The 18,771-nt window shown below is 38.6% G+C and overlaps 1 protein-coding gene across 1 annotated transcript in view; it reads right to left on the bottom strand.

Annotated features, from left to right (window-relative positions):
• M1AP (meiosis 1 associated protein) overlaps positions 1 to 15,928 on the bottom strand; it is a 73,272-nt gene extending 57,344 nt beyond the window's left edge. Inside the window, exons 1-3 of the mRNA XM_057743758.1 lie at positions 15,689 to 15,928; positions 9,317 to 9,502; positions 8,307 to 8,475 (exon numbers count right to left, since the gene is read on the bottom strand). Of these exons, the coding sequence (XP_057599741.1) occupies positions 8,307 to 8,475; positions 9,317 to 9,502; positions 15,689 to 15,928 (595 nt within the window). The remainder of the gene's footprint in view (positions 1 to 8,306; positions 8,476 to 9,316; positions 9,503 to 15,688) is intronic.
• Between the last annotated feature and the right edge of the window lie 2,843 nt (positions 15,929 to 18,771).

Genomic DNA, 18,771 nt, shown 5'->3' with positions numbered 1-18,771 from the left:
TCAATACAGTAGTCATGAGCCTAAATTAGGCCTTAAAGGGTGGGGAAGATTTGGCTGGAAGAGGTTAGGGGAAGGAATTCAGGAGAAAGAAGGGGGAATTCAGAGGAAAAGATTACTACAAGTGGAGGGATGGAGAGAGGAAGACAGTCAGTGAGGAGACTGGCTTGAGAAAAGTAGAGTGTGTGTAGTAGTGAGAGTTCATACGCCACACAGCAAGGCTAGTTATCCTCCCTCCCCAACCAGAACAATGTCAACGGTCCACGATGCTGGAAGGATCCACATGTGTCAGAATTTGATGGGAAACACACCCTTAATTACCTAATTAGTGCTTGAAGGGAAGAGTGAGATTATTTATGTGCAACCAGGAAAAGATCAGTAGTATCAGAACAGTGGGCACCTCCAGGTGTGTATAACCTTGGAGAAGGCCAATACAACCAGAAAGAACTGCCAGAGGGTGAACTGCAACTTGAGTGTTGGATAAATTAAAACCAGTTAAAAATCTTTAAAATGCCATATTTTGAGAATCTCTACTTGACTTCCTGACAAAAATCTTTTTATAGATTTCCATTGCTTTAGCATGAAATCCAAATGTCTTAGACTGGGTTTAGGGTATATATGGCCTTTCTTTTTTTTTTCTTAACTTTTTATTTTTTTATTTTTTACAATAAACTGCATATATTTAGAGTGTACAATTTGGTATCCTAATCTCCCAATTCATTCCCTCCCCAACTCTACCCGCTTTCCCCACTTGGTGTCCATATGTTTGTTCTCTACATCTGGGTCTCTATTTCTGCCTTGCAAACCAGTTGATTTGTACCATTTTTCTTAGTCCACATATATGTGTTAATATACAATATTTGTTTTTCTCTTCCTGACTCACTTCACTCTGTATGACGGTCTCTAGGTCCATCCATGTCTCTACAAATGTCCCAGTTTCATTGCTTTTTACAGCTGAGTAACATTCCACTGTATGTATGTACCACATCTTCTTTATCCATGTGTCTGTCGATGGACATTTAGGTTGCTTCCATGTCCTGGCTATTGTAAATAGTGTTGCAATGAACACTGGAGTGCATGTGTCTTTTTGAATGATGGTGTTCTCTGGGTATATGCCCAGTAGTGGGATTGCTGGGTCATATGGTAGTTCTATTTGTAGTTTTGCAAGGAACCTCCATACTGTTTTCCATAGTGGCTGTATCAATTTACATTCCCACCAGCAATGCAAGAGCGTTCCTTTTTTCCACACCCTCTCCAGCATTTACTGTTTGTAGATTTTCTGATGATGCCCATTCTCACTGGTGTGAGGTGATACCTCATTGTAGTTTTGATTTGCATTTCTCTAATAACTAGTGATGTTGAGCAGCTTTTCATGTGTCTCTTGGCCACCCGTATGTCTTCTTTGGAGAATGCCTAGTTAGGTCTTCTGCCCAGTTTTTGATTGGGTTGTCTGTTTTTTTGATATTGAGCTGGATAAACTGTTTATATATTTTGGAGATTAATCCTTTGTCTGTTGATTCATTTGCAAATATTTTTCCCCATTCTGAGGGGTGTCTTTTCGTCTTGCTTATAGTTTCCTTTGCTGTGCAGAAGTTTTGAAGTTTCATTAGGTCTCACTTATTTATTTTTGTTTTTATTTCCATTATTCTAGGGGGTGGATCAAAAAAGATCTTGCTGTTATTTACGTCAAAGAGTGTTCTTCCTATGTTTTCCTCTAGGAGTTTTATACTGTCTGGCCTTACATTTAGGTCTTTTTTTTTTATTTTTTATTTTTTTTTATTTTTGGGGGGGTACACCAAGTTCAATCATCTGTTTTTTTTTTTTTTTTGAAACCCAGCTGCAATTTTTTTTATTATTATTATTATTATTTTTTTGGGGGTACACCAGGTTCAATCAACTGTTTTTATATACATATCCCCATATTCCCTCCCTTCCTTGACGCCCCTCCCTCGAGTCCCCCCCACCCTCCCTGCCCCAGTCCTCTAAGGCATCTTCCATCCTTGAGTTGGACTCCCTTTGTTATACAACAACTTCCCACTGACTATTTTACAGTTGGTAGTATATATATGTCTGTGCTACTCTCTCGCTTCTTCTCAGTTTCCCCTTCACCCCCCGCCCCCTCCCATACCTCGAGTTCTCCAGTCCATTCTCTGTATCTGCTTCCTTGTTCTTGTCACTGAGTTCATCAGTACCATTTTTAGATTCCGTATATTTGAGTTAGCATACAATATTTGTCCTTCTCTTTCTGACTTACTTCACTATGTATGACAGATTGTAGTTCTATCCACCTCATTACATATAGCTCCATCTCATCCCTTTTTATAGCTGAGTAATATTCCATTGTATATATATGCCACATTTTCTGTATCCTCATCTGTTTTTATACACATACATTTAGGTCTTTAATCCATTTGGAATTTAGTTTTGTGTATGGTGTTAGGAAGTGTTCTAATCTCATTCTTTTACATGTAGCTGTCCAGTTTTCCCAGCTCCACTTATTGAAGAGGCTGCCTTTTCTCCATTGTATATCCTTGCCTCCTTTGTCATAGATTAGTTGATCGTAGTTTATCTCTGGGCTTTCTATCCTGTTCCATTGATCTACGTTTCTGTTTTTGTGCCAGTACCATACTGTCTTGATCACTGTAGCCTTGTAGTATAGCCTGAAGTTGGGAAGCCTGATTCCACCAACACCGTCTTTCCTTCTCAAGATTGTTTTGGGTATTCGGGGTCTTTTGCATTTCCATACAAATTGTAAAATTTCTTGTTCTAGTTCTGTAAAAAATGCCATTGGTAATTTGATTGGGATTGCATTGAATCTGCAAATTGCTTTCGGTAATATAGTCATTTTCACAATGTTGATTCTTCCAATCCAAGAACATGGTATGTCCCTCCATCTGTTTGTCTCTTCTTTGATTTCTTTCATTAGTGTCTTATAGTTTTCTGAGGACAGGTCTTTTACCTCCTTGGTTAGGTTTATTCCTAGGTATTTTATTCTTTTTGTTGCAATGGTGAATGGGATTGTTTCCATAATTTCTCTTTCTGATCTTTCATTGTTGGTGTATAGAAATGCAAGAGATTTCTGTGTGTTAATTTTGTATCCTGCAACTTTACCAAATTCATTGATTAGCTCGAGTAGTTTTCTGGTGGCATCTTTAGGATTTTCTATGTATAGTATCATGTCATCTGCAAACAGTGATAGTTTTACTTCTTTTCCAATTTGGATTCCGTTTATTTCTTTTTCTTCTCTGACTGCTGTGGCAAGGACTTCCAAAACTCTGTTGAATAGTAGTGGCGAGAGTGGACATCCTTGTCTTGTTCCTGATCTTAGAGGGAATGTTTCCAGTTTTTCACCATTGAGAATGATGTTTGCTGTGGGTTTGTCGTATATGGCCTTTATTATGTTGAGGTAGGTTCCCTCTATGCCCACCTTCTGGAGAGGTTTTATCATAAATGGGTGTTGAATTTTGTCAAAAGCTTTTTCTGCATCTATTGAGATGATCATGTGGTTTTTATCCTTCAGTTTGTTAATATGGTGTATCACATTGATTGATTTGTGTATACTAAAGAATCCTTGCATTCCAGGGATAAACCCCACTTCATCATGGTGTATGATCTTTTTAATGTGTTGTTGGATTCTGTTGGCTAGTATTTTGTTGAGGATTTTTGCATCTAAATTCATCAGTGATATTGGTCTGTAGTTTTCTTTTTTTGTAGTATCTTTGTCTGGTTTTGGTATCAGGGTGATGGTGGCTTCATAAAATGAGTTGGGAGTGTTCCTTCCTCTGCAATGTTTTGGAAGAGCTTGAGAAGGATGGGGGTTAGCTCTTCTCTAAATGTTTGATAAAATTCACCTGTGAATCCATCTGGTCCTGGACTTTTGTTTGTTGGGAGATTTTTAATCACAGTTTCAATTTCATTACTTGTGACTGGTCTGTTCATATTTTCTATGTCTTCCTGATTCAGTCTTGGAAGTTTATACCTTTCTAAGAATCTGTCCATTTCATCCAGGTTGTCCATTTTATTGGCATATAGTTGCCTGTAGTAATCTCTTATGGTGCTTTTTATTTCTGCAGTGTCCATTGTAACTTCTCCTGTTTCCTTTCTAATTTTATTGATTTGAGTCCTCTCCCTCTTTTTCTTGATGAGTCTTGCTAGAGGTTTATCAATTTTATTTATCTTCTCAAAGAACCAGCTTTTAGTTTTATTGATTTTTGCTATTGTTTTCTTTGTCTCTATTTCATTTATTTCTGCTCTGATCTTTATGTTTTCTCTCCATCTACTCACTTTGGGTTTTGTTTGCTCTTCTTTCTATAGTTTCTTTAGGTGTAAGGTTAGATTGTTTATTTGGGATTGTTCTTGTTTCTTGAGGTAGCATTGTATTGCTATAAACTTCCCTCTTAGAACTGCCTTTGCTGCATTCCATAGGTTTTGGATCATTGTGTTTTCATTGTCATTTGTCTCTAGGTATTTTTTGTTTTCCTCTTTGATTTCTTCAGTAATCTGTTGGTTACTTAGTAGCATATTGTTTAGCCTCCATGTGTTTGTGTTTTTTACAGTTTTTTTCCTGTAGTTTATTTCTAATCTCATAGCATTGTGGTCAGAAAAGATGCTTGATACAATTTCAATTTTCTTGAATTTACCAAGGCTTGATTTATGACCCAAAATGTGATCTATCCTGGAGAATGTCCCATGTGCACTTGAGAAGAATGTGTAATCTGCTGTTTTTGGATGTAATGTCCTATAGATATCTATTAAATCAAGCTGATTTATTGTGTCATTTAAAGCTTGTGTTTCCTTATTAATTTTCTGTCTGGATGATCTGTCCATTTGTGTAAGTGGGGTGTTAAAGTCCCCCACTATGATTGTGTTACTGTCAATTTCCTCTTTCATAGTTGTTAGCATTTGCCTTATGTATTGAGGTGCTCCTATATTGGGTGCATATATATATTTATAATTGTTATCTCTTCTTCTTGGATTGATCCCTCAGTCTTTATGTAGTGTCCTTTCTTGTCTCTTGTAATATTTTTTATTTTAAAGTCTATTTTATCTGATATGAGTATTGCTACTCCAGCTTTCTTTTGATTTCCATTTGCATGGGATATCTTTTTCCATCCCCTTACTTTCAGTCTGTATGTGTCCCTAGGTCTGAAGTGGGTCTCCTGTAGACAGCATATATATGGGTCTTGTTTTTGTATCCATTCAGCCAGTCTGTGTCTTTTGGTTGGTGCATTTAGTCAATTTACATTCAAGGTAATTATCGATATGTATGTTCCCATTACCATTTTCTTAATTGTTTTGTTGTTGTTTCTGTAGGTCCTTTTCTTCTCTTATGTTTCCCGCTTAGAGAAGTTCCTTTAGCATTTGCTGTAAGGCTGGTTTGGTGGTGCTGAATTCTCTTAGCTGTTGCTTATCCATAAAGCTTTTGATTTCTTCATCGAATCTGAATGAGATCCTTGCTGGGTAGAGTATTCTTGGTTGTAGGTTCTTCCCTTTCATCACTTGAAATATATCGTACCACTCCCTTCTGGCTTGTAGAGTTTCTGCTGAGAAATCAGCTGTTAACCTGCTGGGAGTTCCCTTGTATGTCATTTGTCATTTTTCCCTTGTTGCTTTTAACAACATTTCTCTGTCTTTAATTTTTGTCAGTCTGACTACTATATGTCTTGGTGTGTTTCTCCTTGGGTTTATCCTGCCTGGGACTCTCTGTGCTTCCTGCACTTGGGTAGCTATTTCCTTTCCCATGTTAGGGAAGTTTTCAACTAGAATCTCTTCCAGTATTTTCTCAGGTCCTTTCTCTCTCTCGTCTCCTTCTGGGACCCCTATAATGCAAATGTTGGTGCGTTTAATGTTGTCCCAGAGGTCTCTTAGGCTGTCTTCAGTTCTTTTCATTCTTTTTTCTTTATTCTTTTCCGCATCAGTGATTATCACCATTCTGTCTTCCAGGTCACTTATTCATTCTTCTGCCTCAGTTAACCTGCTATTGGTTCCTTCTAGTGTATTTTTCATTTCAGTTATTGTGTTGCATATCTCTGTTTGTTCTTTAATTCTTCTAGGTCTTTGGTAAACTTTTCTTGCAACTTTTTGATCTTTGCATCCAATCTTTTTTCAAAGTCCTGAATCATCTTCACCATCAGTATTCTGAATTCTTTTTCTGGAAGAGTGCCTATCTCTTCATTTTGTTGTTTTTCTGGCATTTTATCTTGTCCCTTCACCTGGTACAAAGTCTTTTGCCTTTTCATTTTCTCTGTCTTTCTGTGGCTGTGATTTTCAGTTCCACAAGATGAAATACTGCTGATACTGCTTGATTCTGCTGTCTGCCTTCTTGTGGAGGAAGCTGTCTAGGAGGCTCCTGGGTGCTTCCTGATGGGAGGGACTGATGGTGGGTTGGGCTGGGTGGGTGGAGCTCAGTAAAACTTTAATCTGATTTGGTGGGTGGAGCTCAGTGACACTTTAATCTGCTTGTCTGCAAACGAGTGGGGCCGTGTTCCCACCCTGGTGGTCGTTTGGCCTGAGGTGACCCAGCACTGGAGCTTACAGGCTCTTTGGTGGAGCTAATGGTGGACTCCGGAAGGGCTCACGCCAATGAGCACTTCCCAGAACCCCTGCCGCCAGTGCCCCTGTCTCCTCAGTGAGCCACAGCTGCCCCCCACCTCTGCAGGCAACCCTCCAACACCAGCAGGTAGGTCTGGTTCAGTCTCCTATGGGGTCACTGTTCCGTCCCCTGGGTCCTGTTGAGCACACTTTTTTGTGTGCCCTCCGAGAGTGGAGTCTCCGTTTCCCCCAGTCCTGTGGAGGTCCTGCAATCAAATCCCGCTGGCTTTCAAAGTCTGATTCTCTGGGGAATCCTCCTCCTGTTGCTGGACCCCCAGGTTAGGAAGCCTGACGTGGGGCTCAGAACCCTCAGGACTTTGGCGGTATAACTGTTCTCCAGCTTGTGAGTCACCCACCCAGTATTTATGGGATTTGATTTTAACGTGATTGCGCCCCTCCTACCTTCTCATTGTGGCTTCTCCTTTGTCTCTGGATGTGGGATGGTTTTTTTTGATGAGTTCTAGTGCCTTTCTGTCGATGGTTGTTCAGCAGTTAGTTGTAATTCCGGTGCTCTTGCAAGAGGGAGTGAGCGCACATCCTCCTACTCTGCCATCTTGATTCTTCCCTATATGGCCTTTCTTGACCTAACCCTCGCCTACCTTTATTTTTTATTTATTTACTTATTTAATACATTTATTTATTTATTTTATTTATTGGCTGTGTTGGGTCTTCATTGCTGCACACGGGCTTTCTCTAGTTGCGGCAAGCGGGGGCTACTCTTCATTGTGGTGTGAGGGCTCCTCGTTCCAGTGGCTTCTCTTGTTGCAGAGCATGGGCTCTAGGCCTGCAGGCTTCAGTAGTTGCTGCACATGGGCTCAATAGTTGTGGTGCACAGGCTCCGCGGCATGTGAGACCTTCCTGGAGCAGCAATCGAACCCGTGTCCCCTGCATTGGCAGGTGGATTCTTAACCACTGCGCCACCTAGGAAGTATCCCTTGCCTACCTTTAGAGTCTTACTCCTGCCTCTGCCTGATAGGCTCCTGACATCAGGAACCATGGGCTCATCTCTGAAAGCTAATTTATCTTACTTTCTCATGATCCAGGGTGTCCTTTTTGAGTCCTCCTTTCCTCTTCCTTTGCTTGGCTAATTCCTATTTGTCCTTTAAGACTCACTTGGAATATTTTCTCTTCTAGGAAGTGTAGGATTATTGTTGACTTATGTAGGATTTATTGGCAGGGATCTGGGTGCCAGTAGTCACTGGGTTGGGGTAGGCAGGCTGGGGGCATCAGGGCTGGGAATCTGGTGACTGAGAACCCATTCTGGGGAGGTAGGACATAGACAGGGCATGTATGAACTGAGACTATAATCCCCTGGCACATGTTCCATTGTTCCATCAAATTTCACTTACAAAACACAAATTGAAAGATAAAATTATTAAGAATTTCAAGACAGCAACCCAAAAGCATTAAATCCTAAGCATAGGGGCTTTCTGAATGCAGGGCTTTGTGTGACCACACTGGTCATAGGCCCATGAAGTCAGCCCTGCATATGTCTCTTCATACAGCATTGGTTATAATAGGAAAATGTAATAAAGCAAATTATTCATTAATAAGCAATTAAACAAATCAATTACGGTCCAACCACAAAGTAAAAAAAATCATGTATCCAGTAAAAAATGAGGCATGTCTACAGATACTAACATAGACAGCTGTACAATACACAAAGACTACTCCTTAAAATTCTTACCATTCTTTTTACCTTTTCTTTTAATTCTTACCGTCAATGCTGGGCTCTTCAACAGGGGATGCTGAGTCCATACATTCTAGGACTCCCTGTGTAATCTCAACCACCTGAAGCCTCCTAACCCCGACTAGGTCTGTATCTTTCAATCCCTCCTCCAATTGTTTGACCACCTCTTTTCCAGGCTGTGAAGTCAGAACAGTAATCTGGAAATAAATAAAAGAATCAATGTGTCTACTTTCTCTGCTGTACAGAGTGAAGAATGTAACAGGTTAGAAATGGAGGATAAACACTGCAGAAATCTGTAGTAGTGGCTATTGTCTTTAGGGCAAAGAAGAGGATTTAATTGTAACTTGCAAATCAAATTTCATTTGACAGATTCAGTGAGAAGCCATTCCTGTGTTTCAGTTTTTTCTTTTTTTCTTTTTTTTCATGGCATGTGGGATCTCAGGGTTCCCAACCAGGGATCACTGCCATCCCTCCCCACCCCCGCCCCGCATTGGGAGCACATAGTCTCAACCACTGGACTGCCAGGGAAGTCCCCCACTGTGTTTCAATTTTTAAGATTGCTTGAATCACTGGTAGTATCCCTCTTGCTCAAACTGCTTGTATTTCACGAAGAAACAAAGGAAAAAGAATCCTTAAATTCCAGTCATTAAATGTGTACTAAAGATCAGAGCGCTTATGTGCTCTTTTTTCACAGTGGTACTTCCAGGTAGATTTCTCTTCTTGCTCAATCTGAATCCAGGTTGAACCTGAAACACTGGAAGGCAAGTATTAAATATATGCAATTTTCTTTTGTACTTAGTTTTAATTGATGAGTAAGCATGCAGATGAAAGCATAATTATTTTTAAACTCATTTGTTTGATGCCTGATGTTACCAGAGACTGAATGTGTTTACTCACAGTCACTCATGCACCCAATGGAGTATCTAGTCATGACCTTCAATGTGAATGAAACAGAGAACAATAGAAGGATGACAAATAATAAAGGATCCAGACTGAAATGGGAAGATGGCTTAGTGTCCTTAGGCCAGCATCTTTTACCTCCAGGGAGGTGTAGGTCACAGCTGTACTTGTGGTCATGTGTCCACGGTACTGTTTGAACTGCTGGAGCCCATCCTCTATTGCCAGCTGCACAGAAGTGCCTTGTGGTCTGGAACAACCTTCTCTTTGCAATATGCGGAGTTCTGAGATGCAGGCTTGCAGCCTAGCAAAGTTCCCTTTCACTTGCTGCATAGAAAAATGAATCAAAGATGCAAATCTTTAGTGACTCAGGTTTCAGATTAACTGGCAGTATAATTTCATTATCAATTACTCCTCAAGAGTACTTTTCCCTTCCTGAAAATCTGTTTCTTGACCAAGAATGCCTAATATGTTCTAGGCAAGAGGAAGGAAAATTTGCAGCCAAAGGGCTTTGACTATGTGGAGTTACTAATAGAATGTATTTCAACTCATTCATTTACCCAAAGGAAGGTTCAGTTGTGACTGCTTAGTTTTACTTTGGGGTGCTCTGCAAATTGGAGGCCTAGCAGTGTCACTCTTAAACATTATTTTCCTTTCTCAGTCATTCTAGGCACAGGGAGCTTCTCTTTTCAAGAGCAGTGTTTTACCAGAAATGAGAATTTTGATGTGGTTGATCATTTTAGAACTGATAAGGTCCTACCTAATCTGCCCCTCAGGATCACTTCAGTAAAGAAAAGATGCTTGGCTTAGTCTGCAATCAGGTCAAGGAGTCAACATGTAAATCTCCTGGCTCTCCTCACTCTCCTTCACAAAAACTTGTTCTCAGGAAGTAATCTAATATAATCTGACTCTATATCAATGTTACATCTCCTAAAATTTTGAATAAATACGGAATTAAAATTTGGGACATTATTTGAAGGAATTCTAAGCATCAATAGCAGGTGGGGGTGGGGTAGGGAGGAATTATACTTGGGATGAGGAAACTTTCTTGATCAAAGAGCAGAACTGAGCAATATCTGCAAAATGCACATAAAACTCATGAGCATGTTACTTTGCTTACGTGCTCCTTTCCATGAATTTCTGGGAAAAACAAAAGAAACAGTATATAATTCTTACACAAAGAGAACTTGTAATCTAGATAGGAACATAAGAAACCTAAGCAAGAAAGAAATGAGAACAAATGAGGCCATAGGTACAGACTAGTAGCCTTTGAGCATTTCTTTTCATGTACTCCCTAGAAGAATATGAAAAATGATATACTCCTTTATACATTTTTAAAAATTTTTTAAAAAATTATTTATTTATTTTTGGCTGTACTGGGTCTTCATTGCTGTGTGTGGGCTTTCTCTAGTTGCGGCGAGTGGGGGCTCTTTGTTGCTTCTCAGTGCAGCGGCTTCTCTTGTTGCCAAGCATGGGCTCTAGGCAAGTGGGCTTCAATAGTTGTGGCATGCAGGCTCAGTAGTTGTGCTGCATGTGCTTAGTTGCCCCGCAGCATGTGGGATCTTAGTTCCCCAACCAGGAATCAAACCTGCATCCCCTGCATTGCAGGATGGATTCTGTACCACTGGACTACCACAGAGGTCCCTTCCAGCATATTTAAATATCAATATTTTAAAATAAAATTATAACACCACTCTTTAAAACATAATTTAATAGAGTCTAAATATCATAGGGATTTGATACTTGCATTATTCAATTTAAAAAGTACACAGGGCTTCCTAGGTGGCTCAGTGGTTAAGAATCTGCCTGCCAATGCAGGGGACATGGGTTCGATCCCTGCTCCAGGAAGATTCCACATGCCACAGAGCAACTAAGCCCCTGCGCCACAACTATCGAGCCTGCGCTTTAGAGCCCGTGAGCCACAACTATTGAGCCCATGTGCTGCAACTACTGAGGCCCACGTGCCTAGATCCCGTGCTCCGCAATAAGAGAAGCCACGGCAATGAGGAGCCCGTGCACCACAATGAAGAGTAGCCCCCACTCACTGCAACTAAAGAAAGCCCACACACAGCAAAAAAGACCCAACACAGCCAATAAAATCAATCAATCAATCAATCAATCAATTAATTAATTAATTAAAAAAAAGTACATGAGCACAGTATTAATCCTATTCCTATTTTCTAGGTTTCTAGTGCTGAGAAACCTTGTCCTGATAAATACACATGTCAAACAAACTGTCAAATTCATTGAGTTACATGCCAAAAATTACATAAATACTAATAAAAATTATTTTAATGATTTATCAGCTGCTACTCAATTTAGTCTTTTTTTTAACATTTTTTTTTTGACATGGACCATTTTTTAGTCTTTATTGAATTTGTTACAGTATTGCTTCTGTTTTTTTTTGTTTCAATTTTTGGCTGCAAGTCACATGGGATTTTAGCTCCTTGACCAGGTATGGAATCTGCACCCCCTGCATTGAAAGATGAAGTCTTAACCACTGGACTGCCAGCGAGTCCCTCAATTTAGTCTTCCTTCGATTTTGTTAAAATTGGAAATCACCTAGTTGCAAAAGATTTTTAACACAATCATAAGACATTTACTTTCTTACACTGATGCCAATATTTTGAATTATTCCTTTGTTAGGTGCCCCTGGAAGTTTTAAAACCACATGGCAATTCATCACAGTAAAATTCACAGTGGGTGAAAGATATGTACCTCTCACCTCTTCCTTTTTATTTTGGATTTTCTTTGTGAAGTGGAAGAAGGGTAATTGTGAAAGGGATGGTGGAATGAAGAAGTAGCCTGACACCCTCATAACAGGCATAATTAGTCAGAGAAGTTTTAGAAAAGATTACTAGTGGAAATTGAGGACCTATATATCAATTCCTTAAAATTACATATTCCTGTGTACTCTAGTGGTATGTGTATCCCAGTTGGAAGAGATTGTTATAGACTATTGATACTTTAGAAATTTAGAAAAAGAAAGGTAAGTTTTGTTGGAAAGGGGGTGAGATTGGGCTGAGAATTGAAAGGGTAAGATTTGTAAAAAGAATACAATATTTTATGTGTACATGTGTGTATGTTGGGGGGCTGGTAGAGAGGCCGAAAGTTCAATACTAGCATCTATGGAGGTTGAAAGTGAATACAATGTGTCAGAGAGAAAGAGGAAACATGCCTGACAAGAGTAGAGGATGCTTGTTGAAGCATAGTAGGCATTTAGTTAAAGAAGTACTAGCCTTGGTTCAGGTTTTAGATCCAAATAGACTTGAGTTCCAAACCTCTCTCCTCCTCTTATTGACTATGAGTCCTTAAGCTAAAATTTCTTTAATTAAAAACTGGAGACAATGGAAATACTTAACCTAAAGAGTAAGTATTAAATTACTTAATTCATGGCACACAGTTTGTACTCAGTGTTAGCTGTGGTTATTATTTTTTATCACTATTAAACCCTAAAAGCACTTAAGACATTGCTGATTAAACAGAAGGGGTTTGTATTGACTTAACGGCTGTATTCTACAACTGACAAAAATAACTGAAAAAAAATAGTATCTATATAAATGACATAGGTCCATTCCCTCATCTTTTTTAAAAAACGTTTATTACTATGTGCTTATGATGTACTAGGTACCTAAAAAAAGACACACTTCCCACTCTCTACTAACTTTACAAACAAGCAAGACAAATACCCTCAGAATACAAAGGGATAAGAGCCACACTAGAGTGACATTTTCCAAAGTATGTTGACCAGTTATTATCTATCTATCTCACTAGAATATAAGCTCAATATAATACTGTATTAAAGAAGGAACCTGATCTGTGTCTTCACTGCCATGTCTGCAGGGCCTAGAACAGAACCTGGAACACAGTTGTATTAAACACAACATTTTTGAATACATGGTAAATGGATGCACATGTAACAAATTTCAGGGGGAGCAAAAATATAAATTAGAAAATATAAGAATTCTCTGTACTGTCTTTGCAACTTTTTGATGAATCTAAAATTATTCAATAATGAGAAATTTATTGAAAAAAATAAACTAGGAAAATAGTAGGAAAAAAAGGATACTATCTTCTGGTAGGGAAGGCCTTTGGAAACATGTAAACAAAGGTAGGAAACCATAAAGGAAAAAATGAAGAGATATGACCACAGAAAAATTAAAATTTTCTGTTAAGTAAAGGAGAATACAAATAAAGTTAAAGACAAAAAACAAACTGGGAAAATATTTGCAATGTAGATGATTAGCATGACATTAATATTCTTAATATGTAAAAAGCACCTACAAATAAATAAACTAGATATCCAAAACACACTCTTCCATCATCTAACAATATATATACTAGGTAAAATAAAAATATCTTTTAAATGCATAGTTGAATTCACAAGAAATCAAGGGAAATCCCCAGGTACCAAAGTGGAGACAACAGGAAACTACAATGTTCGGTATAAAAGCTTTGGCTTTACTTGCTGATCTTGGGAACCTAGGGCTTTGTGTTGCAAGGGAGGAGGAGACAAGTCCTTAGGCCCTCATAAAGAGAAGAGTTGGAACTGCCAGACTGGCTCAAAGTTAAGACCAGTCAAAAGGTTATTTTCTCAGTGAAAAGGTGGGCTAGAAAGAACTCACTCACTGGTCAACGGAGGTGAGCAGGTTTGGGGCTCCACCAGCCTCTTGAATCTTTAGGTTTATAACTTTTGCCAAATTTGGGGAATTTTCAGTGATTATTTCTGTAAATATTTTTCTAGCCCCACCCTCCTCTCCCTTTCCTCTTGGACTGTGATGACATAAATGCTAGGTCTTTGTTATAGTCTCACAGATCCCTGTGGCTTTGTTAATTTTTTTTTAAGTCTCTTTTCTCTCTGTTGCTCAGATTGGGTAATTTCTATTCTGTTCTTAAGTTCTTCTGTCCTCTCCATTTTTGCTGTTGAGCCCATCCATAGCAGATTTTTGCTTTTAAAATTATGGGTATTGCATTTTTCAGTCTAAAATTTCCATTTGGTTTTTCTTTATACTTCTATTTCTTTGGTGAATCTTTATATATTTGCATTTGTTCAAGCATGTTCATAACTGCTTGTTGGAACACTTTTATGATGGCTGCTTCAAATCTTTTTTCAGATAATTCTAACATCTGTGTCATCTCAGTGTTGGTGTCTGTTGCCTTCTTATTCAAGTTGGGATTTTCCTGGTTCTTGATAATCATGAGTGGTTTTTTTTTTTTTTTTTACTGTTGTCTGGACATTTTGGGTATTATGCTGTAAGACTCTGAATCTTGTTTAAATCTGCTTTAGCAGGCCTATTTTGACACTGCATCGATGAGGGAAGTGAGATTTCCCCATAATTATTGCCAGGTTGGGGTGTGACTCTATTTGGCTTCTAATTACATCCCAGAAGGGAGGGTGCCTTGTTACCTCTTGGTGCAGGTGGAAGTTCAGGTTCCTCATATGCCCCCCACTGACACCCTAGGGGTAGGGAAGCTTCATTATCATTAAGCTCTCCATTAGGAAAAAAGTCCTGAAAGTCCTGGCTTCCCACTAAGTCTTCACTGATTCCACCCTGCCTTAGAGGTAAAAAGATGTTTCATTGCCACTTCTCACACGGCCTCCACTCTGCCTCCTTGGACACCACCTCAATAGGGAAAGGGAGCGATAGATACCTTGTTAATGTCAGATGGGTTCAGGGGAGTCCAGGCTCCCACATGGCTTCCATGGACACTGTGGGAGGAGGGCTTATTCCAGGTAGGAATCAAAGTCCTGGTTCTCCATTAGCCTTTCCTGACTATCCCAGCAACAAGGCTGCCTCAGGAAGAGGATTTACTAGAACCTCTGAAGTCTTTCCAAACTCTGAGATTCTGAACTTTGTAAAGGGGAGAAAGTGAAGACCTGAATTTGTTTGAGGAGGAAAAGAGATAGTTGTCTATGTGTGAGGGTGCTTTGTGAAAGCACTGACCCAGCCCAACCTCTGCCTTCTGAAACCCTAGGGAGAGTTTCACCTGAGTCCTATGTGGAACTATAGAGAAAAAATATTTCATGTTTCTGCATAGTTGGGGCTTTCTGAGCAAAAAAAGACCTGGAACCTGGGTTAAAGGACAAGTCTTAGAAATTCAAAGGGTGATAGAGTAGCCAGAGGCCTCTAAAGAAATTTAGAGATTTATTTCCCTGTGTTTACATTTCAAAGAGGGATGAAAGAAATCAGTTGCTTACATTCCAAAGGACTGTAAATGCCAAGGTTTCTCTCCCTCTCAGGAGTGAAGGGTGGGGGCGGGGGGGGGGGGGGGGCGGGGCAGGAGCACAAGATGTGGTATATATACACTCCCATCTTAATAATTTTTTGGTTCTTCTTCTTCAGTACAAATCCCGCATGTGAGGATGACATTGGGCTCTTACTATGTTGCTTGTGGGGTACTGGATATGGGGAATGGGCACAATTACTGCTGTAAGAATAATAACTGTGATCTCTGCTCCAGAAACCTCACATCTGCTTTCAGGATAAAATGAACAAATATAGATATACTCACCACAAAGGGGAGGATGCACTCGTGCTGATTTTGTACAATGTATAAGCTGAAGAGGGACATGCGGCTGGGGCCCATCAAGCTGCAGGCTAGAGAGAAAAAGTTCTGCAGAGCCTCACAGAGGTTGGAGCAGAGGTCAGCCCAGGATGGTAGAGCGATATGCACAATGAGAAGCCTTGGAGGTTGCTGGTAAATCTGCATGGGATTAGAGGGCCCTTTACTAGTAGTTTGCCGATGATACATGGCAGCCAGTCCAGAGGTGGCACTGCAGCCACCACTTAGATATTCTCTATTTCACCTATAGAGAAGAAAAGATAAATCATTGGCTTTTGTAAAATTGAAAGTTGAAACAAAGAACACAGGTCTAGGGGACTAAGTCCAGAAAGGAGTCAAACTCGGTACTAACTCAAGCTTCTCTAGGTTATCCCATCATAACAGCTGCCAAGGGATCTAGACATTTGCCTATAATGTAAAGCCGAGAATGCTTAGAGATGTTGAGTGGAACTAATCAAAAAGTCAAACATCAGTCTCAAAGTAAGCTATCTGCCCTCATGAACTTAGTATCTTTATTCGCACTGTACTGGATTATAATTTGTTTTTATCACTGCCTCTCCCACTGTATTGAGAGCTTCCCAAGGATAGAGAACTGTCTCGTCAACTCTATCAGAGCTTAGCAAAGTGTTTATTTAATACATAGTAATTCTTAAAAATTAAAATATAACCACATTTTCCCCTTCAAGACCCGCTCAAGATCCTTTATGACTCTACCTTCAGCCTTATTGGAGGCTTTTCTTTGCCTTAAGTTTTTCATTGAAATAAAACCAAATTTACCATCCACTTCAGTGCATTTGCTCATGCTATTTTCTCTACCTCCAACATCCTTGCCTTCTTTCTCTACTGGCTACTTACACTTATCCCCAGGGCTCAGATTTGGAAAGGAGAACAAATGAGAACTTGAAACAAACATCAGGAATGAGAAGGGGGCATCATTATAAATGCTCAAACATGGAAAAGGTTATAAGAGGATATAATGAACAACTTTATACCAGTAAGTTTAATAAAATAAAATAGAAAACCATATTTAACAAATACTAAATCAAAAAGAAAATTTAAAAACCTAAATAGTCTATAACCACTGAAAAAATTTAACTGGTAGTCAAATATGTTCCCACAAAGTAAAAAGTACAGGGCCACATGATTATACTGATGAGTTCCATATTACTCTCAAAGACCAAGAATTTCAATCTTAAACAAATTCTTGCAGAGGATGGGAGAGGAACACCACTCATTTAATTTGACTAGGTTAGCATAACCTTTGATACCAAAATCAGATAATTTTTTATAAGAAAAAAAAAGTATAGGACAATCTCACCCATGAGCTTAGATGTAAAAATCCTAAGCAAAATATAAGCAAATTGAAAAACAGCAATATATAAAGCGAATAACATATCATGACCAAGTTGAGTTTATCTCAAGAAGGTTGACATAGCATTAGAAAAAGGCACTGTAATTCATCACATTAAAAGATTAATTGAGAAAAATTATATGATGATCTCAATAGATGCAGAAAAATAACATCCATACATGATAAAGAATCGATCTTAGTAAACTAGGAATAGACAATAGCAGTAATCTGATAAAATATGTTTACAAAAATCTAGAGCAAATATCTTTCTTAATGGTGATGCTGAAAGTTTTCCATCCAAGACAAGGAGACTGCTATCATCACTTCTATGGAACACAGCAGTGAAAGTAGCAATAAGGCAAGACAAATAAATAAAAGGCCTTGCAATGGAAGAAATAAAACTGTCATTGTTTGCAGATGATATGATTGTTTATATAGAAAATCTAAAAGAATCTACAGATATTATAATTTCATAATTTTTCCCAAAGATCTCATCTTTTATTAAATTTCATTCTTAGGGATCTGTTATTTTTTTAAATGTTAATTTATATGACATCTTAAACTCCATTTTTTGTTTTGTTGCTAATGTATAGAAATAAAAATTGAGTTTTGTATAATGATTTTGTATTTCACAACATTGCTGCACTCTCTTACTGGTTATAATAATTTATCTGTAGATCCCTTTTGTTCACAATCATCAATCTGTGAACAACATGCACCAGGGTACATGCACAAAGTCAGATTATAGCAGCAAAAAGACTGTTTATACTAGTCTTGTTCACAATTACCCCACACTGCAAACAACACAAATTTCAATCAACATCAGAATGAATAAATTTGCTATATTCACACAGAGATGAAAATGAATGAACTGGAGTCACATGCAACAACATGGATGACTCTAAGAAACATAATATTGAATAAAAGAAGCAAGACACAAAGAATACATATAGTATGATTCCATCTACACGTGTTAAAGACAAGCAATAATACATTGTTTAGGAATGTGTACATTATGCTAAAACTATTTTTAAAGAACAAGGAGGGACTTCCCTGGTGGTGCAGTGGTTAGGAATCCGCCTGCCAGTGTAGGGGACATGAGTTTGATCTCTAATCTGGGAGGATCCCACATGCTGCAGAGCAGCTGAGCCCGTGCCACAACTGCTGAGCCCGTGCACCCTAGAGCCTGCGTCATGCCACAACTACTGAAGCCCATGTGCAGCAACGAAGACCCAATGCAGCCAAAAAAAAAAGAATAAGGAAATGATTATCACAAAAATTAAGGTAGTGATTTTCTCTAGAAAGGAAGGAGGGAATTATTAGAAGGGACAAAAGGGGAGGTTCTGGAGTATTGGCAATGTTCTATTTCTTGACCTTTATTGTGGTTACATAGGTGTTCACTTTATAATTATTAAACTATATATTCACATCTTATGAAGTTTTCTCTATATATGTTATATTTAACAATAAAAATATATCAAAAAGAACATTAGGACAATCATAAATGAATATATTTTTTAGATTAAAAAGTATGTCTCCATCACTGGAAACTGAAATGATTCTATATAATTGTGTTTCAGCTAAAGAATGCAGGGAAAATAGAAGCATCTTTGATTTACCCTGGGTCCAAGAGAAAGATATCAATATTTATGATACTTTTCAGAAACACTTTGGAATTTAG

This window comes from Hippopotamus amphibius, chromosome 7 (assembly GCF_030028045.1).
Source record: "Hippopotamus amphibius kiboko isolate mHipAmp2 chromosome 7, mHipAmp2.hap2, whole genome shotgun sequence".
NCBI classification, from domain to species: Eukaryota; Metazoa; Chordata; class Mammalia; order Artiodactyla; family Hippopotamidae; genus Hippopotamus; species Hippopotamus amphibius.
Note: the sequence above shows the minus strand (reverse complement) of the source record. Positions and strands in the feature narration are given on the sequence as shown.